The following is a 25,853-nucleotide window of genomic DNA, read 5'->3' on the forward strand; positions in this document are numbered from 1 at the left end:
TGGATAGGGAGCATCGCTGCACAGCTATTTTCAGGTCTCTCCAGAGATGTTCAATTGGGTTCATTTCCAAGCTCTGGATGGACCACTAAAGGACATTCAGAGACTTGTCCCGAAGCCACTCCTGCGTTGTCTTAGCTGTGTGCTTAGGGTCGGTGTCCTGTTAGAAGGTGAACCTTCGCCTCAGTATGTGATCCTGCGTGCTCTGGAGCAGGTTGTCATCAAGGATCTTTGTACTTTGCTCCGTTCATCTTTCCCTCTCCTGACTAGTATCTCACTTTCTGCCGCTGAAAAACATCCCCACAGCATGATGCTGCCACCACGCTTCACCGTAGGGATGGTGCCAGGTTTCCTCCAGACGTGACACTTGGCATTCAGGCCAAAGAGTTCAATCTTGCTTTCATCAGACCAGAGTATCTTGTTTCTCATTTGTCTGAGAGTCTTTAGGTGCCTTTTGGCTAACTCCAAGTGGGCTGTCATGTGCCTTTTACTGAGGAGTGGCTTCCGTCTGGCCACTCTACCATAAAGGCCAAATAGGTGGGGTGCTGCAGAAATGGTTGTTCTTCTGGTAGGTTCTCCCATCTCCACAGAGGAACTTTGGAGATCTTTTAGAGTGACAATCGGGTTTTTGGTCACCTGCCTGATCAAGGCCATTCTCCCTCGATTGCTCAGTTTGGCCAGGAGGCCAGCTCTAGGAAGAGTCTTGGTGGTTCCAAACTTCTTCCATTTAAGAATGATGGAGGCCTCTGTATTCTTGGAGACCTTCAATGCTGCCGAATTTTTTGGTACCCTTCCCTAGATCTTTGCCTTGACACAATCCTGTCTTGGAGCTCTACGGACATTTCCTTCAACCTCATGGCTTGGTTTGTGCTCTGATATGCACTGTCAACTGTGGGACCTTATATAGAAAGGTGTGTGCCTTTCCAAATCATGTTCAATCAATTTAATTTACCACAGGTGGACTATTATCAAGGTGTAGAAACATCTCAAGGATTGTCATGTCCTCCCTTGCTCCGGCGCTCGATGTCACCAGTCTACTAACCACCGATCCTGGCAACCCATATTTACGCCCACCTTCGTCTCATCATCAGTCACACTTGGACTTCATTACTCCCTTCATTACTTACCCTTTATATAGCACTCTTTTGTTATCAGTCATCAGGTCGTACTGTTTGTGTTTCCATGTCAGACGCTTCTCTTGTTTTGTATCGTTCCATGCTCGTTTTCATTAAACTCACAAACTGCACCTGCTTTCTGACTCCCTACGTTACAAGGATGATTAATAGGCCCCTTTTTTCTCAATTTCCGCCTGAATGACGTGCCCAAAGTAAACTGCCTGTTGCTCAGGCCCTGAAGCCAGGATATGCATATAATTGGTACCATTGGAAAGAAAACACCTTTGAAGTTTGTAGAAATGTTAAAATAATGTAGGAGAATATAACACAATAGATATGGTAGGAGAAAATCCAAAGAAAAACCAACAGGATTTTTGAGAGAGACCATCCTCTTAGAAAGGCAAGTAAAAGGTCATATTGAAAATGATCTCCCTGGATGCAATTCCTATGGCTTCGACAGGGTGTCAGCAGTCTATGTTCAAGGTTTCAGGCTTATAACTTCAAAAACGAATAAGAAATATCAGTGTTAGTACAGGTTTCCTATTGAACATACTTCTTTCCGTAAGAAATGTTATAGTTTGATTACATTTTAGGGTATCTGAGGAGTAAATAGAAACGTATTTTGACTTGTTGAAACAAAGTTTAGGGGTAGATTTTTGGATTCCTTTCTCTGCATGTTGAACGAGTGGATTACTCAAAACGATGGCGCCAACTAAACAGACTTTTTGGGATATAAAGAAGGATTTTATCTAACAAAACGACACTACATGTTATAGCTGGGACCATTTGGATGACAAATCAGAGGAAGAAATTTAAAAAGTAAGTCAATATTCAATCGTTATTTTTGAATGTATGAAATCTGTGCCGGTGGAAAAATATTTTGATGTGGGGCGCCGTCCTCAAACAATCACATGGCATGTTTTTGCTGTAATAGCTACTGTAAATCGGACAGTGCAGTTAGATTAACAAGAATTACGCTTTCAGCCGATATAAGACACTTATATGTACCTAAATGTTTAATATCCATAATTTTTATGATTATTTATTTGAATTGCGCGCCCTCCAGTTTCATCTGAAGTTGCGGGACGCCTATCCCTATTAATGGAAAAAGGATGCACCTGAGCTCAATTTCAAGTCTCATAGCAAAGGGTCTGAGTACTTATGTAAATAAGGTATTTCTGTTTTTGACTATTTGCTAAAATTCTAAAAACCTGTTTTCACTTTGTCATTGTGGAGTATTATGTGTAGATTGATGAGGAAAAATGAATAATTTAATCAATTTTAGAATAAGGCTGTAACGTAACAAAATGTGGAAAAAGTGAAGGTCTGAATACTTTCCGAATGCACTGTACATACAAAAGTATGTGGACACCCCTTCAAATTAGTGGATTCGGCTATTTCAGCCACACCCGTTGCTGACAGGTGTATAAAATTGAGCACACAGCTATGCAATCTCCATAGACCAACATTGGCAGTAGAATGGCCTTAGTGAAGATCTGTGACTTTCAACGTGGCACCGTCATATGATGCCACCTTTCCATCAAGTCAGTTAATCAAATTTCTGCCCTGCTAGAGCTGCCCCTGGTCAACTGTACATGCTGTTATTGTGAAGTGGAAACGTCAAGGAGTAACAACGGCTCAGCCGCGAGGTGGTAGGCCACACAAGCTCACAGAATGGGACAGCCGAGTGCTGAAGAGCACAAGCCTGAAATCACCATGCGCATTGCCAAGCGTCGGCTGAAGTGATTTAAAGCTCGCCGCCATTGGACTCTGGAGCAGTGGAAACGCGTTCTCTGGAGTGATGAATCACGCTTCACCATCTGGCAGCCCAACAGACAAATCTGGGTTTGGAGGATGCCAGGAGAACACTACCAGCTCCAATGCATAGTGCCAACTGTAAAGTTTGGTGGAGGAGGAATAATGGTCTGGGGCTGTTTTTCATGGTTCTGACTAGGCCCTTTAGTTTCAGTGAATGGAAATCTTAACGCTACAGCATACAATTATATTCTGGACGATTCTGTGCTTCCAGCTTTGTGGCAACAATTTGGTGAAGGCCCTTTCCTGTTTTAGCATGACAATGCCCCGTGCACAAAGCGAGGTCCATACAGAAATGGTTTGTCGAGATCGGTGTGGAAGAACTTGACTGGTCTGCACAGAGCCCTGACCTCAACCCCATCGAACACCTTTGTGATGAATTGTAACGCTGACTGCGAGCCAGGCCTAATCGCCCAACATCCGTGCTCGACATCACTAATGCTGTTGTGGCTGAATGGAACCATGTCCCCGCAGCAAAGTTCCAACATCTAGTGGAATGCCTTCCCAGAAGAGTGGAGGCTATTGTATCAGCAAAGGGGGGACCAACTCCATATTAATGCCCATGATTTTGGAATGAGATGTTCGATGAGCATACTTTTGGTCATGTAGTGTAGCTACCCAGGGCTCGAGACTAACTTTTTTCATTACCGTCCCAGAATCAGCCCATTGTGCAATTTCAACTGTCCAAAACTGAAGAAGATATGAAAATGTTTATTTTTATGTTTTGATATTCCAAATTGTTTACTGTAGGACCTAAGTCATTCAGAGTGATTTGAAAGACTAATAAGACTACTACTAATATACACTGAACAAAAATATAAACGCAACATGTAAAGTGTTGGTCCAATGTTTCATGAGCTGAAATAAAATATACCAGAAATGTTACATATGCACAAAAAGCCATGATAATCCATCCACCTGACAGGTGGGGCATATCAGAAGCTGATTAAACAGCATAATTATTACACAGGTGCATCTTGTGCTTTGGATAATAAAAGAACACTCTAAAATGTGCAGCTTTGTCACAACACAATGCCACAGATGTCTCAAGTTATGAGGGAGCGTGCAATTGGCATGCTGACTGCAGGAATGTCCACCAGAGCTGTTGCCAGAGAATTTATTTTCTCTACCTTAAGCCACCTCCAACGTCGTTTTAGAAAATTTGGCAGTACGTCCAACCAGCCTCCAAACCACACCAGCCCCTCCACATCAGTCTTCTTCACCTGCGAGATCGTCTGAAACCAGCCACCTAGACAGCTGATGAAACTGTGGGTTTCCACAACCAAATCATTTTCAGTCAGAAACAGTCTCAGGAATGCTCATCTGCGTGCTCGTCGTCCTCACCAGGGTCTTGACCTGACTGCAGTTCGGCGTCATAACCGACTTCAGTGGGCAAATGCTTACCTTCGATGGCCACTGGCACGCTGGAGAAGTTTGCCCTTCACAGATGAATCCTGATTTCAACTGTACCGGGCAGATGGCAGACAGCGTGTATGGAGTTCTGAGGGCGAGCGGTTTGCTGATGTCAATGTTGTGAACATAGTGCCCCGTGGTGGTGGGGTTATGGTATGGGCAGGCATAAGCTACAGACAACAAACACAATTGCATTTTATCAATGGCAATTTGAATGCACAGAGATACCATGACGAAATCCAGAGGCCCATTGTCGTGCCATTCATCTGCCACTGTTACCTCATGTTTCAGCCTGATAATGGCCACATGTTGCAAGGATCTCATCGACTTTGAAAGAGGGGTCTCAAAGGAGCATAGTGGGTTTAAAGGCAGTGTATCTCAGTCACCAGATCTCAACCCAATCGAACACTTATGGGAGATTCTAGAGCGGCGCCTGAGACAGCATTTTCCACCATTATCAACGAAACACCAAATTATGGAATTTCTCGTTGAAGAATGGTGTTGGATCCCTCCAATAGAGCTCCAGACACTTGTAGAATCTATGCCAAGGCCCATTTGAAGCTGTTCTGGTGGATTGTGGTGACTCAACGCCCTATTAAGACACTTTATGTTGGTGTTTACTTAAATTTGGCAGTTACCCGTATACAGTACCGGTCGAAAGTTTGGACACACCTACTCATTCAAGGCTTTTTCTTTCTTTCTTTCTTTTTTACAATTCTCGACATTGTAGAATAATAGTGAAGACATCAAAACTATGGAATAGAACTGTTGGGTCGATTTGTTCTTATGTGGAACCACTAACGAGTTGGCTAATCAAGACTCCTGACACCTCTTTGTAAAATGAATGCAGACCAGATCCCAACGCACTGTTTCTCCTTCCTGACAAACTGAAGTGTTTCAGGTTGATAAGATGTGTTTGTTTTGTCTTTTAATTTTGTTTGCTCTCCCATAATGAGATGAGTTGGAGTGTTGACTGACTGCAGAGATCTGCATCAGTCTCTGGCTGGCTCGTTGTCAGCATCATGGGGCTTTGACCCTGCTGTGGGCTAATGGTGTCTGGAAAAGCAGAGTGTCGTTATAATAAAGGGATGCACATTACTGATGAAAATAGACCTTCCAGCTACCCATTGGCATAGAGAACATGATGCAGATGTCATTCCTCAATATCATGTCTAGACAGCAGGTTTGCAATCTCCAGTTTATGGTTAGAGCATCTGCAGTAGTTAATGTTTCATAATGAAAAGGTTGATTAAGAATGATTGCATGTAGACTTGTATTTTGTTACGCTATACACACCACCTTTTGAAGTTATTGCATCATCATTCTGTCACTGTGTTTCATTACTTTCAACACATCACAACATTCCCCACACAACCCTCATTCTAAATTGTCATCTTTCATTGTTACTGACATTCATGATGACAGGGTATATTGTTATAAATAAGAAATAAGGGCCATACAGTACTTTCTGAGGTTACTGTCACAATTATTTGCAACCTTTCCTTGCAGGACAGCCACAGTGTGGAAGAATCTTAACCCTTTCTGGGGAGAAGAATACACGCTGCACCTCCCAATGGGGTTCCACTCTCTCTCCTTCTATGTCATGGATGAGGACACCATTGGGTAAGATGGTCTTCAACAGCTGTCAAAGATAATTCAGAGAATTGTTATAGTGTGTCAACAAACTAGCTGATAATGGTGTATAAACAAGTTATATCTATATAACCTGGAAAGGTATCATAGTTTTGTAATGTAAGAGATGTTCATGATTGTGTTTGCTTGTTTAGCAGAGGCTGTGATTGAGAGTTTTGTTACCTAGATGGACTGGGTTAGGAGCCATGGATGTGTGTTTTGGAAAAACCTGCATGCTTTGAATAAACAAACACCAACACGCAGATGATACCACAGATTGAAAAATGAAAGACAACCTCAGTATTTTCCTTCCTGTCCTGATCAATGGTCTCGTCAGTTTATTAATATATTTTAGCTGTTATATCAGGGAACTCTATAGGATATTAAGTTATTTTTCTCTTCAGATCGGCTATCTTAATTTGGTCACTGTTGTCGCAGATAATTTCCCCATGTAGCAGGAAATGCAAATTGTGGTGTATTCAAGGTTTAAAGAGGCTTCTAAAGTTTGTAATTTCCACTTTAAAATTTCAGACTTGATTTGCCACACTGAAAAATGTACCAGCCCCTAGTCCACAAAATAATTCACATTTCCTCGTGTTGCTGGATTATTTTCCTGCTGTGAGAAGCAGGGTCAATTTTAGACAGTGTATCTGTATTTTCTATAATACGTTTTTATGAATATGGTATTGTGGTTTTAAAATGCTCTATTTTTTGCCCTAGCCATGATGACGTCATTGGAAAGATATTGCTGAGCAAAGACGCCATCGGGTCCCAGGCTAAAGGTATACCTGATCACTATGCCACAATACTGTTGGTGTCTTTTAATTAAAGGGTGGCACCATCACGATGGAGAAAAACTACCAGCACAGAAACAATTCTAAATGCTTAATGCTTTTCAGTGCTGCGGTTGATATCTGTGGGTCTTCTTCTCTGCCTATGCCATGCTAAAGAGGGCAAGCCAAAAGAGGGTCAACAGAGAGGGGTTATTCCCACGACTCTGAGTAAGGCTCTGCCATGTAGGTCACTGTAATTGAGGAGCTGGGCCTTTTTTAGGTCCTCTTGCTGGGAAATATTGCCAGTGTATTCTCACTCATCCATGGGTTAATTTAGAGATGTATTTTCTGACTTATGCTTGTTTATTTGCTCACATACTGTCCACCTCTTTTTTTTCTGACTTGTCTCTGAGCAACATACTCTCATTTCATTGGACAGGCTACAGGCAGAGGGAATGACCTGTACATGGTTACATTTTTGCAGGATTGCTCTTTGAATCAGGGTTTACATCAACTCCAGGATCATTCATTGTACAGTGCAGCTGTCCTTTATGTCTGAAATGCCACTGTAGTCTGTGAGAATCAGCCAAAGCTTTTCAAACTGTCAGTCTGCGGCTTTCTTCACCACAGTACACCTGGCTCTCCTAGAAGTGGCTTTTAACGTGTGAATTAGTTAGAATTTCTAGCAATACTGAATATCCTTGCACTGCTTTTTCTTATCCATGGCAACTAGGTATAAAACCCTGAAGAAGAAATAAAAACACGCAAGTGTGTTTGTTAGAAATATATTGTTACTTTGAATGTGTTTTATCGCTACATAAAACTAAATGTGAAACCTTTTCTGTTAGTTAGTGTCTGATACCAGTCCTCTCCTGGGAACATTCTGCATTCAGTCCTGTGATTCACTGCAACATGTTGCCACTGAGTCAACAACTCCTTCACAGGATCTTAGGAATTCTCTCCTCTTTTGGCTGTGAAACTGAAGTTACTGCCCTCGCCACCTTGTATCTCAACCAGAAATGTCAGCAGCAGTGCCCATATTATTACACACAAAAGGATCCTCTTGTCTTTTCATATACTGTACCTTCAGAAAGTATTCACACCCGTTGACTTTTTAAACATTTTGTTGCGTTACAGCCTGAATTTAAAATTGATTAAATATAGTTTTTTTTGTCACTGGCCTACACACAATACCCTATAATGTCAAAGTGGAATCATGTTTTATTAATTCTTACAAATTAATTAAAATGAAAAGCTGAAATGTCTTGTATTCAACCCCTTTTTTATGGTAAGCCTAAATAAGTTCAGCACAAAAAATGTGCTTAACAAGTCAATAAGTTGCATGGACACTGTGCAATAATAGGGTTTATGATCTTTGAATGACTACCTCATCTCTGTACCCCACACATACATTTATCTGTAAGGTCCCTCAGTCGAGCAGTGAATTTCAAACACAGATTCAACCACAAAGACCAGGGAAGTTTTCCAATGCCTCACCGAAGAAGGGCACCTATTGGTAGATGGATAAAAAATAAAAAAGCAGACATTGAATATCCCTTTGAGCATTATGAAGTTATTAATTACACTTTGGATGGTATATCAATACACCCAGTCACTACAAAGACACAGGCATCCTTCCTAACTGAGTTGCCGGAGAGGAAGGAAACCTCTTAGGGATTTCACCATGAGGCCAATGGTGACTTTTTAAAACAGTTGCAGAGTTTAATGGCTGTGATGGGAATGGATCAACAACATTATAGTTACTCCACAACACTAACCTAATTGACAGAGTGAAAAGAAGGAAGCCTGTACGGAATAAAATGTTTCAAAACATGCAATCATTTACAAGCATTTCGCTACACTTGCATTAACATCTGCTAACCATGTGTATGTGACAAATACATTTGATTTGATCCTGTTTGCAACAAGGCACGAAAGTAATATTGCAAAAAATTTGACAAAGTGTTATGTTTGGGGCAAATACAACACATTACTGAGTACTACTCTCCATATTTTCAAGCATAGTGGTGGCTACATCATGTTATGGGGTATGCTTGTAATCGTTAAGGACTGGGGAGTTTTTCAGGATAAAAACGAAACAGAATGGAGATAAGTACAGGCAAAAGTACAGGCAAAAAAAAACTGGTTCAGTCTGCTTTCCACCAGACACTGGGAGACAAATTCACCTTTCAACAGGACAGTAACCTAAAACACAAGGCCAAATCTACACTGGAGTTGCTAACCAAGAAGACAGGGAATGGTCCTGAGTGGCCGAGTTACAATTTTAAATCTACTTGAAAATATATGGCAAGACCTGAAAATGGTTGTCTAGCAATGATCAACAACCAATTTGACAGAGCTTGAAGAATTTGGAAAATAATAATGGGCAAATGTTGCACAATCCAGGTGTGGAAAGCTTTTTAGAGAAGGGTTCCCCAACTGGTGGCCCGTGGGCCGAATTTGACCCGTTATTGTTGAATTTTCATTGTTGGACATAAAAAAACGGTACAAACACCAGGAAATCAGCTCCAAGTGATTTTAATTTGGTAAATTAGTTCCCAAATATTTCCACGCATAATAGAGAGACGTTATCATATACAGATTTAAGCAAGATTTGAAATTATTATGTTTCAGTCAAATATTTTATTTGTTTTTGGCTTCTTGCGGTCAATTTGCAGTCTACAAATTATTTGTAATTCTGTTCTGGCCACCTGACCATTTGCTCAAGAAAAGAATTGGCCCTGTCTTAGAGACTTACCCAGAAAAACTTGCAGCTGTATCGCTGCCAAAGGTGCTTCCTCAAAGTATTGACTCAGGGGTGTGAAAAAAGTTCAACAGCTGCACCATTGAGAGCATCTTGACTGGCTGCATCACTGCTTGGTATGGCAACTATTTGGCATCCGACCGCAAGGTGCTACAGAGGGTAGTACATCAGTGGGGCCGAGCTCCCTGACATCCAGGACCTCTATACCAGGCGGTGTCAGAGGAATGCCCTAAAAATTGTCAAAGACTCCAGCCACCCAAGTCATAGACTGTTCTCTCTGCTACCGCACGGCAAGCAGCATCGACTCACCAAGTCTGGAACTATCAGGACCCTGAACAGGTTATATCCCCAAGCTATACGACTGCTAAAAAGTTAGTTAAATAGTTAACCAATAGCTACCCAGAATATCTGCATTGACCATTTTTGCACTCATCTCTTTTGACTCATCACGTACGCTGCTGTTACTGTTTATTATCTATCCCTTTGCCTTGTCACTTTATCCCTACCTATATGTACATTATCTACCTCAATTATCACGTACCCCTGCACATTGACTCAGTACTGGTACCATGTGTATATAGCCAAGTTATCGTTACTCATTGTCATCGTTACTCATTCCTCGTTTCTATTTTTTCTACTATTTCTGTTTTTTCCTCTCTTGTTGGGAAGGGCCAGTAAGTCTGAACCAAGAGTTTCATATCAGACCATTTCTTACATGAATACAGTATGCCATTCTGATTTGTCTTGCCTTCCAGGTCTCCTACTTGGTCATTTTGTAAATATATATTATTTTCTGTAACTACTGCATGTGCCCATCTCATTGATATCAAATGATTAGAGATACACAAATAGTTTTTGCACAAACCATGCATCATGTGCGTAATGGTCATGTGAGGTGAAATGGTCATGTGAGGTGAAACTTTGTTGGTTTGACCTGACGAAGATCCGTTTCGGATTGAAACGTTGTCAATAAAGCGGTGAATTGGGAGCTTTAACCATGTGCGGTCCTTCTTGTTCTTTACTAGGGCCAGTAAGTAAGCATTTCACTGTTGGTCTACACCTGTTGTTTATGAAGCAGGTGACACATTACATTTGATTTTAATCCTTATGTAAATGAGATATCTGTATTTAATTTTCAATACATTTGCAAACATTTTTAACATGTTTTCACTTTGTCATTATTGAGTATTGTGTTTAGATGGGTGAGAAAACAAATCTAATCAATCCATTTTGAATTCAGGCTGTAACACAACAAAAGGGGTATGAATACTTTCTGAAGGCACTGTATGTAGCGGTCGATGCCGTTTAAGATGAGGGAGGATGATAATTATTTTTATGAGCGTGGCCTTATTTCTATTACAGCATATTGGATGACTCTCATTCATATTCTGTTCACCCAGTTCAATGTAATATCAATACGTTTAGGCTGCTACATTATACTCAAATCTTCCCTATACCCATCATGAGGTTGCTACAACCTAGCCTACTAATGAAAGTTTACAACAGGTGCACAGGTCTGGAGAATCTTTTTTTTGTAATCAAGGTGACAGACAGTGACACATTCTAAATCACCTTGCACACTCTTGCCTGCATCTAGCTGATCTAGGGTGTAATCATTAGTCGCAACAGTTGTAAACGAGAGCTTCTATTGGAGAAATTCAGGTATGTTTATCCCTGTTTCGTTCCGTTTGCCCTCCGTTTACGATTTTTTTTCAACAGAATCGGCGGAATGATACACACCGAACCACCCGCCAACACAGTTCACTTTGATAGCAGACACATACAAACAGCATGATCACTTTGCTCATTGTATAATTCCTTCTCGCATCTATCCTGTCCTACTGTACACCTTCATTGAAAAACTGTATGTTTTAATAAATGATTTGGTGATGTGAATATATTTAGTATAGTTTTATCTAAAAAGGATAACTTTTTTAATGTTTCACTATTTTTATTTTTATGAAATTCACTGAGGAAGATGGTCCGCCCCTACCTCCTTTGAGGAGCCTCCACTGATAGCAGACATTTATCCAGGGTCTGACTTATGAGGATGTGTTCAAGGATTTACAAATTGTTCACAATAACAGAACCATGCAGGGCACTACCCATTAGAGACACTAGGCATTATTGATGTAGGACTGGGCTGGCTGTACTACATTTCACTGATGGGCAGTGTTGTGTTCGAGACCACCTAAAGCGAAACGATTCAACACCAAGACTGAAGCAAATCGAATCCGAGTCAAGACCGAGACTGGGAGGGGGTGAGTGGTCTGAGACCAAGTCAAGACCGAGACTGGGAGGGGGTGAGTGGTCTGAGACCAAGACTGGGAGGGGGTGAGTCGTCTGAGACCAAGTCAAGACCGAGACCAGAAAAATGCGAATCCAATGTCAAATCACCACCATAATAAGAGTTCAAAATGTCCAGTATTTGTGTGTTAATATTTCAGAACATCTGGATTCTTTAGACATTCAGAATGGTGAAAAAATACATGCCAAGGACAAATAGAGAGCCACTTTACAAATGATCACTAACCAAAACAGGTCTATAATAGATAAAAATACTATGTTATAACTTCCCTCGGTGTCCCCTAATAATAGTGGGCATGCAACTTTCAAACAATTTCCCTCATTCTTCCCTACCAGCAAATCACGGAAATTCTGATGAGCGTGACAAGGTATTGAGGTTGGGGACTGATGTTGGGCGATTAGTCCTGGCTCGCAGTTGGCGTTCCAATTCATCCCAAAGGTGTTCGATGGGGTTCTGGTCAGGGCTCTGTGCAGGACAGTCAAGTTGTTTGCTTTGTGCATGGAGGCATTGTCATGCTGACACAGGAAAAGTTCTTCCCCAAACTGTTGCCACAAAGTTGGAAGCACAGAATCATCTAGAATGTCATTGTATGCTGTAGCGTTAAAACTTCCCTTCACTGGAACTAAGGGGCCTAGCCCGAAATATGAAAACAACCCCTGACCATTATTCCTCCTCCACCAAACTTTACAGTTGGCATTATGCATTGGGGCAGTTATTGTTCTCCTGGCATCCGCCAAACCCAGATTAATCCGTCAGACTGACAGATGGTGAAGCGTGATTCATCACTCCAGAGAACGTGTGTCCACTGCTCCAGAGTCCAATGGCGATGAGCTTTACATCCCTCCAGGCGATGCTTGGCATTGCGCATTCTGATCTTAGGCTTGTGTGCAGCTGCTCGGCCATGGAAACCCATGAAGCACCCGACGAACAGTTATTGTGCTGACGTTGCTTCCTGGGGCAGTTTGGAACTCTGTAGTGAGTGTTGCAAATGAGGACAGGCAATTTTTACGCGCTATGCACTTCACCACTCAGAGGTCCCGTTCTTTGAGTTTGTGTGGCCTACCACTTCGTGGCTGAGCCGTTGTTGCCTCTAGACGTTTCCACTTCACAATAACAGCACTTACAGTTGACCGGGGCAGCTCTAGCAGGGCAGAAATTTGACGAATTGACTCGTTGGAAAGGTGGCATCCTATGCCAGTGCCACGTTGAAAGTCACTGAGCTCTTCAGTAAGGCCAATGTTTGTCTATGGAGATTGCATGGTTGTGTTCTAGATTTTATACACCTGTCAGCAACATGTGTGGCTGAAATAGCCGAATCCATTCATTTGAAGGGATGTCCACATACTTTTGTATATATTGTGTATGCGTTGTAAAATGTCCCCTATGTCCAGGGTTGGATAACTGGCTGAATCTAACCCGGGTGGACCCAGATGAGGAGGTGCAGGGGGAGATCCACCTAGGTCTGGAGCTTCTTAGAGATGCCAAGAGGATAGGACTGCGCTGCCATTTCATAGAGGCCAGGTAATACACCCACTTTATTGCCTAATTGATGCTACTGTAAGCCGTTATGGTCTCTTGTTGAAATATATAACTTCTTGTTGAAATATATAACTGCTTCTTCAATCTCAAAAGGTTGTCAAAATGCTCATCCTCTGTATGACAGATTATCATGCAGTGCTTTGTGGTTGAATTCACAATATCTGTCATTCTCCTTATGAGCATTAACCTCCAGAGAGATAAAAACTTGTTAGACAATATTTCATGTTACCAGGAATATCACACTCCGTTTCAGTGTTTTATAAAAGAGTCTCGAATGCACAATATGGAAATTTGTGAGATTTTAAGGTTGATTTGGCAGAGGGATCTTAATTGTGGCATTGAGGAGGATGTATGGAAAAAATATTGTTTCCAATGTAGGGTAGTGTACCAGGGTTGCAAGGGTGAAATGTACACATTATAAGGTTGTTCATAGGTACTATTGGACCCCAGTTAGATTAAATAAATTGGGTTTATTGCAAAATAATGTATGCTGGAAATGCAAGGGTGAAGTACGTACCTTTCTGCATGCTATATGGGATTGTCCCATGATGCTCCTTTTCTGGAAGGAGGTTCTTCAAAAGCTTGAAGAATGGGTGTGACAGCCTATCCCAGAGTCCCCACAGCTGTTCTTATTAGGGGATATATCTATTTTACCAGTGGTGTAAAGTACTTAAGTAAAAATACTTGAAAGGACTACTTAAGTCGTTTTTGGGGGTATCTGTACTTTACTTGACTATTTATATTTTTTACTACTTTTACTTTTACTTCACTACATTCCTAAAGAAATGAATGTACTTTTTATGCCATACATTTTCCCTGACACCCAAAAGTACTTCTTTCAATTTGAATGCTTAGCAGGACAGGAACATTTTCCAATTCCCACACTTATCAAGAGAACATCCGTGGTCATCCCTGCTGCCTCTGATCTGACGGACTCACTAAACTAATGCTTTGTTTGTAAATGTTGTCTAAGTGTTGGAGTGTGCCCCTGGCTATCTGTAAACAAAAAAACTATGATGATATCTGGTTTGCTTAATATAAGGAATTTTTAATTACTTATACTTGTACATTTACTTTTGATACTTAAGTATATTTTAGCAATTACATTTACTTTTGATACTTAAGTATATTTAAAACCAAATACTTTTGGACTTTTACTCAAGTAGAATTTTCCTGGGTGACTTTCCCTTTCATTTTTATTTAGGTATCTTTACTTTTACTCAAGTATAACAATTGAGTACTTTTTGCACCACTATATTTTAGCACCAGATGTTAGCAAAGACAAGTTTGGTTTTGCCTCAGTGGGTTTTCTTACTAGACTCATAACTGGAAGAGTGCAGATTGCCTGAAATCATCAGATTGGCTCACATTTATGGTGGAGACTGCATCTCATGAATCAATGATAGCAAAATGACAGGAGAGGAAAGGGAAATTTAGTATGATATGGGATCACTTTTTAAATTATATAAGGGACATGCGCGTGAGAAGCGAGGGTATAAGTTAGTACAAATAATTGATTTGATTATTATTTTAAAAAAATTATATTATTATTATTACTTGTTGTTTAATATTCCAACCACTGATATATGGTTGAAAGGTGCTGTCTTGTTTTCTGTCTTGTTGGGTGTTATGTTTTTATTGTTATTAGTGTTATGTAATGTCATATCGATAAAAAAAAATCATAAAAAACTTTATTGATAATATCTGCAATGCTCATCAATCAATAGTGCCTGAAAAAGTAGTCATACCCCTTGACTTATTTCACATTTTGTTGTGTTACAGCCTGAATTCAAAATTGATTGAATATACAAATCGCTTTCTATGCGTGAGAACTTTTTGTATTTTTCTTGTCGTCAAATCCCTGCCAAAAGTCAGGTGACCGAAGCGCTTCCAAATATGGAGATGCTGTCAATAAACACTGGCATGTTTTATCATCGGACCCAGCTTTGCCAGCTGAATTTAAGAATCCACTATTTATTGTATACAAGAGAGGTCGAAATCTACGCGATAAATTGGTCCATGCCAACTGCCAGCGACGAATATTTCTGCCACCCACATACAGGTTCCAAATAAATCACATTATTACGTGCTCAACCCCACCCATGTTATCTACATGATTAAATGTCCACGTGGGCTGTGTTTTGTAGGTAAAACCTATTGTTCTCTCAAACAGAATTCGTGAACATAAAAGTTAAATCAGGAGTAACAACAGGGATTATCCAGTCGCAGTACATTTTAATGCACAAAAACATGACATTCTACCTTTAGGTTCTGTGGCATAGAGAAAGTTAAGATATCAGACAGGGGAGGTGATATAGATAATACTCTGGGCAAAATATAATGTTTGGGGATTTTCACCCTCCAGACATTATTTCCAAAAGGTCTTAATGATGAAATGTCTATGTATGTTATGTTGTAAATGTGAACATTAATTAATGCCCCCATTTCAAATTTCTCTGACGTTTTTCTTGGGCTATTCCCAATGATTTATGAAAACTTGCTTGATGGGTCGATGTCCTCATTGTGGTTTTACAGATGTGTTTAATATACGTTTTATGTACACACTTTATTAAATATTTATGAAATGCACATTGTTATATTTGGTAACACTCATTTTCCCTCGACTCCAACCCCATTCGATGCATGGAACGGATGTGGGTGGAGCTATGTCTACATAAGGGTGCTAATTTTAAAACAACTCACAAAAGCTCTGAGGAAGGCTTTGAGGCCGATACGTAAAGTTTATTAAAGAGCAGTGATACTATCAAGAGCAGTGTGCGGGTTTCTTATTTTTTCTCATCTTATTCAACTGTTACCATGCACATGCAAAAAAGATAGCTCAGATGTGCGAATGCCTTTTGAATTAAGAATATTTAATTCAAAACTGTAACTCGGCCACTCAGAAACATTCACTGATTTCTTGGTAAGCAACTCCAGTGTAGATTTGGCCTTGTTTTAGGTTATTGTCTTGCTGAAAGGTGAATTAAACTCCCAGTGACTGATGGAAAGCAGACTGAACCAGGTATTCCTCTAGGATTTTGCCTGCGCTTAGCTCCTTAGCTCCATTCCATTTATTTTTTGTCCTGAAAAACTCCCAAGTACTTAACGATTATAAGCATACCCATAACATGTTGCAGCCACCACTATGTTTGAAAATATGGAGAGTGGTTGGATTTTCCCCAAATCCCCCCCACTTTGTATTCAGGAAAAAAATGTAATGGCTTTGCCACATTTTTTGTAGTATTACTTTAGTGCCTTGTTCCAAGCAGGATGCATGTTTTGGAATATTCGTATTCTGTACAGGCGCCCTTATTTTCACTCTGTCAATTAGGTTAGTATTGTGGAGTAACTACAATGTTGTTGATCCATCCTCAATTTTCTCCAATCACAGCCATGTAAACTGTGTAACTGTTTTAAAGTCACCATTGGCCTTGTGAATACTTTCTTAAGGCACTGTATGTTATTGACGTCGCCTTTATTCTTAAAATAAATACAAGCCCCAGGTAGATTGGGTTTACCCGCCTGTTGAAGTGCCAGCAGACACCAAGGCCACAGAGTTACAGAAAGCAGATTTTGAGGAGGATATGCTCATTTAGAAAGAGGAATGTGCCACAGAGAAAGCCATTAAGAAATGAGAGGCAGAGAGGTCCCTGAGAGGGTTTCAATAACGTGATGGGAACTGAGCACTGTAAGCATGGCATCTGTCCAGCTTGGCTGTTTCTGCAGGGTTTGAGCAATCAGTGGCAATGTGCTCAAGACCCCCTGAAGGAGGGCTTCTAACTAGATCTGGCAAGCTCTCATTACTGCCTAATGTTTGAGATTAGGGGTTTCAATTTAGTTATTTTCTACTAAATTAATCCTAACAACATTTGTACACTGTAGTGATGTCTGATAGATATCTCCGTAATTGATTGGTTATGTGTGTCATCGTCATAACCAGATTGACTGACTGACCTAGTGACTGACCTAGCAAACTACGCTAATAGGACTAACCTAGCAGTGAGGACTAGCATGACTAGCATGTTAATTGCCTGATTTAAGAGTTTGTAACATAACTAAACCGGATAATTCACAGCCTGGCCTACATCATGGCATGTTGTCAGAATTAAAGAACTCACACGCTGAAGATTAGTGGGAAAATGTTGAAATTCAACCTACCAGAGCCTTTCGATTTCTCACAGCCGTCTCCAACGGCATGGCCGATCTGGAGACAACGTTTTTCCTGTTTTCGAGTAGCATCGAAACTGGATAAGGAGACCGGTGTGGTGCAGGTGAATTCACTAGTTTATGCAATGGGGAAAGATGCAGAGATTTTCTACAATGCATTCTCCTTTTATTACTTTAATGATGAGTTCAACAATGATGTGGTGATCGAAAAACTGAATGAACCTTTTGTGCCATGGCGCAACGTGATTCACGAACGAGCATGTTTCCATAAACGGATTCAAATAAAAAGGGAAGAGAGACAGTGGAATCTTTTGTGAGGAATCTGTATGAGCTAGCTGAACACTGCGAGTTTGGAACTACAAAGGACAACCAAATAAGGGACAGGATTGTGATTGGCATTATGGACAGTGATCTTTCACAAAAGCTACAGCTGGAGCCAGACTTGACACTGGAGAAGGCGATACAAATCACACGCCAGTCAGAGCAGATAAAGAAGCAGCACGTGGACATGCGAGCGGAAGCTGAGAACTACGTTGATGAGGTGAGAGGCAAACCACAGCATTACAACAAACATTCTAAGCAGACTGCATGCAGCCAGAACAAACAGTTTAAGCAAAGAAACAGTCAGTCAAAACAGGGGAATTTCTCACATTGTAACCACAACCATGATTACAGTGAAAATTGTCCAGCACTCAACGAAAGATGCAGGAAGTGTATGGGGCATTTTGGGCCATTTTACAAAAATGGTCAAAGAAGTTACAGCTGAGGATTTAGAGGAAATGGAAGGGGCATTATTTTTGGGATCAGTTACTAAGTAGTCTGAAAATCAGTGGCATGTTGAGCTCCCAGTAAATGGCACACCTGTAAAGTTCAAGATTAACACTGGGGCTGATATTAGAGCGATGTCTCAGAGTACTTACCAGAGAACGGCACAGCGCCCCCGGCTGGTTAACATTGTAACTGATGTTCGCAGCCCAGGTGGCAGGATTGACTGTATGGGAAAATTCTTAGCAAAAAGGAGAAAAGTACAAATTCTGGATCTTTGTGATTCAAGGACCATATGCTAATAACCAAGTTAGCAAAACCGTTGCATGCAAGATGAGTTTGTTCCTCAGAGCAGATGAGATCAGCACAGATGTGTTTGGAGAGAGAGGGCTACTGAACTGTGAACCGGTCAAGATTGAACTTAGGCCCGATGCAGTCCCCTATTCTCTGACTTCGCCACACGGAATTCCGTTTCCACTCCTTCCAAAAGCGGAGGATGAACTCGACAGAATGGAAAGAAATGGGATCAGAGGGAGTAACCGAGTACAGACTGGTGTGTTCCCATGGTGCTGGTGATGAAGAAAAATGGCAAAGTGAGAAAATGCGTAGACTTAAAACGACTCAACGAAGCAGTGAAACGGGAGAGGTTCATCTTCTCCACCTTGGAGGATATAGTACCCAAGCTATCCAGGGCGAGAGTCTTCTCCACACTCAATGCGTCTAGCGGTTTTTGTCAGATACCGTTTTGTCAGAACCCAGCTGCAACCTATCAGAGTCAGGACTAAAGCTGAACAAAAACAAGTGCCACTTTGGGAAGTCGGAGATCCAGTACTTCGGTCATGTGACCGGAGCGGATAGGATAAAGCCGGATGACAGCAAAGTGAAAGACATCTCCGAGATGCCCAGTCCAACAAACATCATTGAGCCGGGCCTGTCATCAGTGCTACACCCCATCACTGAGCTATTGAAAAAAGAGATGTGGGGAGACCCACAGGAGCAGGTATTGGCATACTGCAATGCCGGCCAACCAACTGTGGTCAGTGCAGACGCAAGTAGCTATGGCCTCGGAGCTACACTCCTATAGGAACAAGAGGGAGGCGAGCTCCATCCTGATGTGTTTTTTGTTCACGCACAGAGACTGAGAGAAGGTACGCGCAAATTGAAAAAGAGTGCCTTAAGGTGCATGTGAACAATTTGCCCACTACCTGCAGGGCAGCTTTGTTTTACATACAGACCATGAGCCACTCGTTCCATTGATCAACACGTACGACCTGGACAAAGCACCACTCAGGTGTTAGCAACTGCTCATACGCCTCATGCGTGTCAATGGGAAAGCAGTGTTCCCTGGGAAGCAGTTAGTGGTGGATGACACACTGTCAAGAAACCCACTGAAAGAAAACACGCCAGACACAGAAGAAGAAGTCAAAGCATATGTGGAGGCTGTGGGGGAGAACAGAGCAGTGTCTGCACACAGGTCGGATGACATCAGAGAGGCGACACGCAACGATGCACACCTCCAAATGGTCATGGGCTACATCCGAAAAGGCTGGCCTCAGAGAATGGTTACCCTACTCGCTACAGGGATACCGCACAGCGAGAGCGCATCTATCAGAGCGGGATGGACTTCTGTTATATCAAGACAGGATTGTCATCCCAGCTTCACAGAGGGAAAAAGTTCTACAACAGATACACAAAGGTCACATGGGGCTGACAAAGTGCAGAGAAAGAGCCAAGATGTCGGTGTGGTGGCCGGGCATCAGCGCCCACATCGCGAGAAAAGTAATGTCATGCAGGTTCTGTACAGAGAACAAACCAACTCAAAAGAGAGAACCACTTGTCATCACACCTTTACCTAAGGGTCCGTGGCAGAAGATCGCAGCCAACCTGTGTGAGCTATAGGGCAAGAAATACCTCATAGTGGTGGACTACTATTCTAGGGACATAGAAATAGCTCACCTGCCCACTACCACTAGCCAGCAGGTCATCACCCGCCTCAATGGTATGTTTGTAAGATGGGGGATACCTACCGAGCTCGTTAGCGACAACGCTACTCAGTTTGTCTACACTGAGTTCAAGGAGTTCAGAAAGAAGTATGATTTTGCTCATACCACCTCCGGTCTCCATTACCCGCAGGCAAATGTTCTCAAATGTTCTCGCAAATGTTCTCAAATGTTCTCAGTGTATTGTTGTTCTCTCCACAGGCAAATTGTTCTCTTGTTCTCAACTGGCCTACCTGGTTAAATAAAGGTTAAATAAAAAAAATGCACTTTAAATAAAGTTTTATTGGATTATGTCCTATTCTTTAATTTTAATTATTGGTTGAGATGGAGATGTGAATCCAACATAAAAATTATTAATTTGTAGACAAACTGGAATTTGTTGACATCCAAACACATTTCAGTACCACGTTTGCAATCGTATAAATAGCCCATCAACTTGTCGACAAGTTAACAAATTAAATGTTGGATTCACGTCTCCAACTAAACCAAAAGTAAAAGAATAGCATTAAGCCAGTGGCTCAGATGAAACTATCCATGCATTAGATATCATTTAAATGTTGATAGTCTCTGTGGAGACCACAATTGCTGTAATAATCAGCATTTATCACTTGCGCCATGTACTTTTAATGTAATCTCAACTACAATCCAAGTCATTTGGTTGTGCTATTAGATGAAGCACAGTGATAACATATTAAGTTGTTGTATAGATATAAAATATCTGACATTGTATTCCTATTTGAACTTTGTTGTGGTTTTAAATGGTTGAAAGCGCATTGATAACACATTTAGATGACAACTAAAGAAAATATCTGACCTTATTTTTCCATTGGATTTTGGCTTTGCTTTTATATTGGTTGAAAGCATAGTGATAACACATTGGGAATTCAACAAACTTCTGGCTGTCTTTTTGAGTGGGTGATTAAAGGTTCAAACCTCATTGATCGACGTCTCAACCAAATATTGCCAAAATGTCCACGTTGAAATGACTTGGTGTGCCCAGTGGGATTGTATCAAACAGCAGAGTTAAGATAGTCTGGTGCTCCTTTGCCTTTGTGTCCTGTAGACAGCAATGGGCTCCCAATGAGAACATAGTTTTAATGGATTATGTGCCCTGGCCCCTGAATGTGGTAAATATGCTTTATGTTGTGGTCCAAGTATTTTTGCTGCTATGATGACGGTGACATAGCTAACTATCTTACATGCCCATTCACATCTCTTACACAGAATGTATTCAACACAATGTATCCAGCATAGCTTTGTCTCTGTTTGTCAGACAGTGCTTATCTCTGTAGAGACTGATATACCATGGTGGTTTGTGCTCACTTATCTGAGTGTGAATGCACCTCGTCTTAGCACTGGGAGCAGTGAGAGACAGGTTTGATCATGAAATCTGGGTGTATAAACAGGTCACTAACTGGCTCTCTGTGAAAGAGTCTGTCTCTAGCCGACCTCTATGGTGAAGTCACTGTCTCAGTGCTGCTCACGCTTCATCACTGTCGCTCAGCGGCTTGCCTTCTGCTCATGGATGCAGTTCAGTCTGAGTTATACTCTCACTACAGTTACTGTCTCACTATCTCACAACACAGGCCCATCTAACAGGCTTCTATGCTGCTCAAAGTTCTCTCATCTTTAGATTTAGCAGAGTAATGTCAAATCTAGAGGAATGATCTGCACATATCATCTCACTCATTGAATCATTCCAGCACCATGTATAGGGACAGGTAAAGGGGCTGGGGGGTTGCTCATACATTAATGTGTTTCTGTTCGTTGACCTCTTAGAGACCTGGCGCCAAGAGACATCTCTGGAACCTCTGATCCCTTTGCCAGAATCCTCTTCAATAACCACAGTGCAGAAACTTCGGTGAGGAGGGAGATGAGCCAGATAAAATGTACATGTCTGAATTATCACCAACTTTAGTGGAAACAAATTGACTGATTTGAGCATGTGAAATAGTAAATGAAGGGTTTTTCTGGTGTGTGTGTGTGTGTGTGTGTGTGTGTGTGTGTGTGTGTGTGTGTGTTAGATCATTAAGAAGACTCGTTATCCACACTGGAGTGAGACCCTGGAGCTGGAGCTGGAGACCTGGGAGCTGACTGAGGGAGGGAGTGTCACAGTGGAAGTCTGGGACTGGGACATGGTGGGCAAGAATGACTTCCTGGGAAAGGTGAAGAGGTTATGTTCCTAATGCCTATGGGTTACTTATGTTATTCTGTGAGGACACATTATCCTTATTTCTACTATGCGGAATCATTCATATTTTTTACAAATGCCAATATGTATTGTTGGTGCTAGAGTGCTGTTTCAGTTAAGTGTATGGTATGATGTTTCAGTTATTTGTTTTCCTGTTCAGGTGGAAATCCCTTTTGCTTGCCTGCACAAGACACCTCTGTTGCAGGGTTGGTTTCGTCTGCTGCCCCTGGGAAACCATGAGGATGATGCTGGGTAAGGGGTGTGTGTGTATGTTTTTGTTGTTGTTTTTGGACCAGAAATCCTCACAAGGATAGTAAAACAGGGAACATTCAGACAAGTGGGGACATTTCGCCAGTCCCCACAAGGAAAAAGGCTATTTTAGGCTTAGGGGTTAGGTTAGGGTTCAGTTTAGATTTGGGGTTAGGAATTAAGTTTATGGTTTGGTGTTAAGGTTAGGTTTAGAGCTGGGTGATATGGCCTAAAAAATCATATCTGGATTTTTCCAAACTTATGGGCGATTCCCGATATACAGTGCATTCGGAAAGTATTCAGACCTTTTGACTTTTCAACATTTTGTTGCGTTACAGCCTTATTCTAAAATTGATTAAATAGTTTTTTCCCCCTCATCAATCTACACACAATACCCTATAATGACAAAGTAAAAATAGGTTTTTATACATTTTTGCAAATGTAATAAAATAAATTAAATATCACATACACTACCGTTCAAAAGTTTGGGGTTACTTAGAAACATCCTTGTTTTTGCAAAAAATATTGTCCATTAAAATAACATCAAATTGATCAGAAATACAGTGTAGACATTGTTAATATTGTAAATGACTATTGTAGCTGGAAACGGCAGATTTTTTAATGGAATATCTACATAGGCGTACAGAGGCCCATTATCAGCAACCATCACTCCTGTGTTCCAATGGCACGTTGTGTTAGCTAATCCAAGTTTATAATTTTATAAGGCTAATTGATCATTAGAAAACCCTTTTGCAATTATGTTAGCACAGCTGAAAACTGTTGTTCTGATTAAAGAAGCAATAAAACTGGCCTTCTTTAGACTAGTTGAGTATCTGGTGCATCAGCATTTGTGGGTTCGATTACAGGCTCAATGGCCAGAAACAAATAACTTTCTTCTGAAACTCGTCAGTCTATTCTTGTTCTGAGAAATGAAGGCTTTGGAAACATATGGCCCTTATCTTTCATCAGCGAGAAAAAATCCTTCTAATAAAAAGATACACTTACTGTAGCAGTTTTGCACAGATACAGATATGGGCGCCGCCATCCGACAAAACAGCAAGATGGCTCTGACAGACATGGCAGCTCTGCTTCTAGCTCCTAAGCGACTTTGCAGTATTTTTTTTTGTGTGTTATTTCTTACACTTAGTGCAGACATTTTTTTGTGTTATTACATACAGCCGGAAATAACTTTTGGATATTAGAGCGGCGGTAACTCACCAGCACTACTACCAGGAATACGACTTTCCCGAATTGGATCCTTTGTTCGCACCCCTCAGGGCAATTTAAGTTATCCCAGAGGCTTGCCCAAGATGCCGCCGGGCCGGCGGAGAAGAAGTATTCGGAGTGGACTTCTAGTCCCACTCAGGAGGCGGGCACACCATCCATAGCTTCCAAGTATATTACTCGCTAATGTTCAGTCTCTGGACAATACAGTATACGAGCTCAGGACGACGTTCTCCTTCCAGAGAGACATCAGGGACTGTAACATACTCTGTTTCACAGAATCATGGCTCTCTCCAGATATACTGTCCCCGTCCATACAGCCAGCTGGGTTCTCAGTACATCACGCAGACAGGAATAAAGAACTCTCCAGGAAGAAGAAGGGTGGTGGTGTATGTTTCATGATTAACCACTCATTGTGTGATTGTTATAATGTACAGGAACTCAAGTCCTTTTGTTCACCCGACCTAGAATACCTCACAATCAAATATAGGATGCCTGGTTATTTTTTTTAAATGCCTTCCTCACCATCTTAAATAAGCATGCCCCATTCAAGAAATGTACAACCAGGAACAGATATAGCTCTTGATTCTCTCCAGACCTGACTGCCCTTAACCAACACAAAAACATCCTATGGCGTTCTGCATTAGCATCGAACAGCCCCTGTGATATGCAACTTTTCAGGGAAGTTAGAAACCAATATACACAGGCAGTTAGAAAAGCCAAGGCTAGCTTTTTCAAGCAGAAATTTGCTTCCTGCAACACAAACTCAAAAAAGTTCTGGGACACTAAAGTCCATGGAGAATAAGAACACCTCCTTCCAGCTGCCCACTGCACTGAGGATAGGAAACTCTGTCACCACCCGAAATATCCACTATAATTGAGAATTTCAATAAGCATTTTTCTACGGCTGGCCATGCTTTCCACCTGGCTACCCCTATCCCGGTCAACAACACTGCACCCCCCACAGCAACTCGCCCAAGCCTTCCCCATTTCTCCTTCTCCCAAATCCAGTCAGCTGATGTTCTGAAAGAGCTGCAAAATCTGGACCCCTACAAATCAGCCGGGCTAGACAATCTGGACCCTTTCTTTCTAAAATTATCTGCCGAAATTGTTGCAACCCCTATTACTAGCCTGTTCAACCTCTCTTTCGTGTCGTCTGAGATTCCCAAAGATTGGAAAGCAGCTGCGGTCATCCCCCTCTTCAAAGGGGGTGACACTCTTGACCCAAACTGCTACAGACCTATATCTATCCTACCCTTCCTTTTTAAGGTCTTTGAAAGCCAAGTCAACAAACAGATTACCGACCATTTCGAATCCAACCGCACCTTCTCCGCTATGCAATCTGGTTTCAGAGCTGGTCATGGGTGCACCTCAGCCATGCTCAAGGTCCTAAACGATATCTTAACCGCCATCGATAAGAAACAATACTGTGCAGCCGTATTCATTGACCTGGCCAAGGCTTTCGACTCTGTCAATCACCACATCCTCATCGGCAGACTCGATAGCCTTGGTTTCTCAAATGATTGCCTCGCCTGGTTCACCAACTACTTCTCAGATAGAGTTCAGTGTGTCAAATCGGAGGGCCTGTTGTCCGGGCCTCTGGCAGTCTCTATGGGGGTGCCACAGGGTTCAATTCTTGGGCCGACTCTCTTCTCTGTATACATCAATGATGTCGCTCTTGCTGCTGGTGAGTCTCTGATCCACCTCTACGCAGACAACACTGTATACTTCTGATACATATATAAAATACATGTATAAAACTGACCATCGTACCGATCCTCGACTTCGGCGATGTCATTTACAAAATAGCCTCCAATACCCTACTCAATAAATTGGATGCAGTCTATCACAATGCCATCCGTTTTGTCACCAAAGCCCCATATACTACCCACCACTGCGAC

At 41.6% G+C, this 25,853-nt stretch overlaps 1 protein-coding gene across 1 annotated transcript in view; it reads left to right on the top strand.

Moving 5' to 3' along the window:
• The window catches only part of LOC111957953 (rasGAP-activating-like protein 1), a 55,463-nt gene that overhangs the window by 5,447 nt on the left and 24,163 nt on the right, over positions 1–25,853 (top strand). Inside the window, exons 3-8 of the mRNA XM_023979070.2 lie at positions 5,850–5,963; positions 6,693–6,754; positions 13,209–13,338; positions 22,068–22,149; positions 22,313–22,453; positions 22,640–22,731. Coding sequence (XP_023834838.1) covers positions 5,850–5,963; positions 6,693–6,754; positions 13,209–13,338; positions 22,068–22,149; positions 22,313–22,453; positions 22,640–22,731 — 621 coding nt within the window. The remainder of the gene's footprint in view (positions 1–5,849; positions 5,964–6,692; positions 6,755–13,208; positions 13,339–22,067; positions 22,150–22,312; positions 22,454–22,639; positions 22,732–25,853) is intronic.

Source organism: Salvelinus sp. IW2-2015, linkage group LG33 (assembly GCF_002910315.2).
Source record: "Salvelinus sp. IW2-2015 linkage group LG33, ASM291031v2, whole genome shotgun sequence".
NCBI lineage: Eukaryota > Metazoa > Chordata > Actinopteri > Salmoniformes > Salmonidae > Salvelinus > Salvelinus sp. IW2-2015.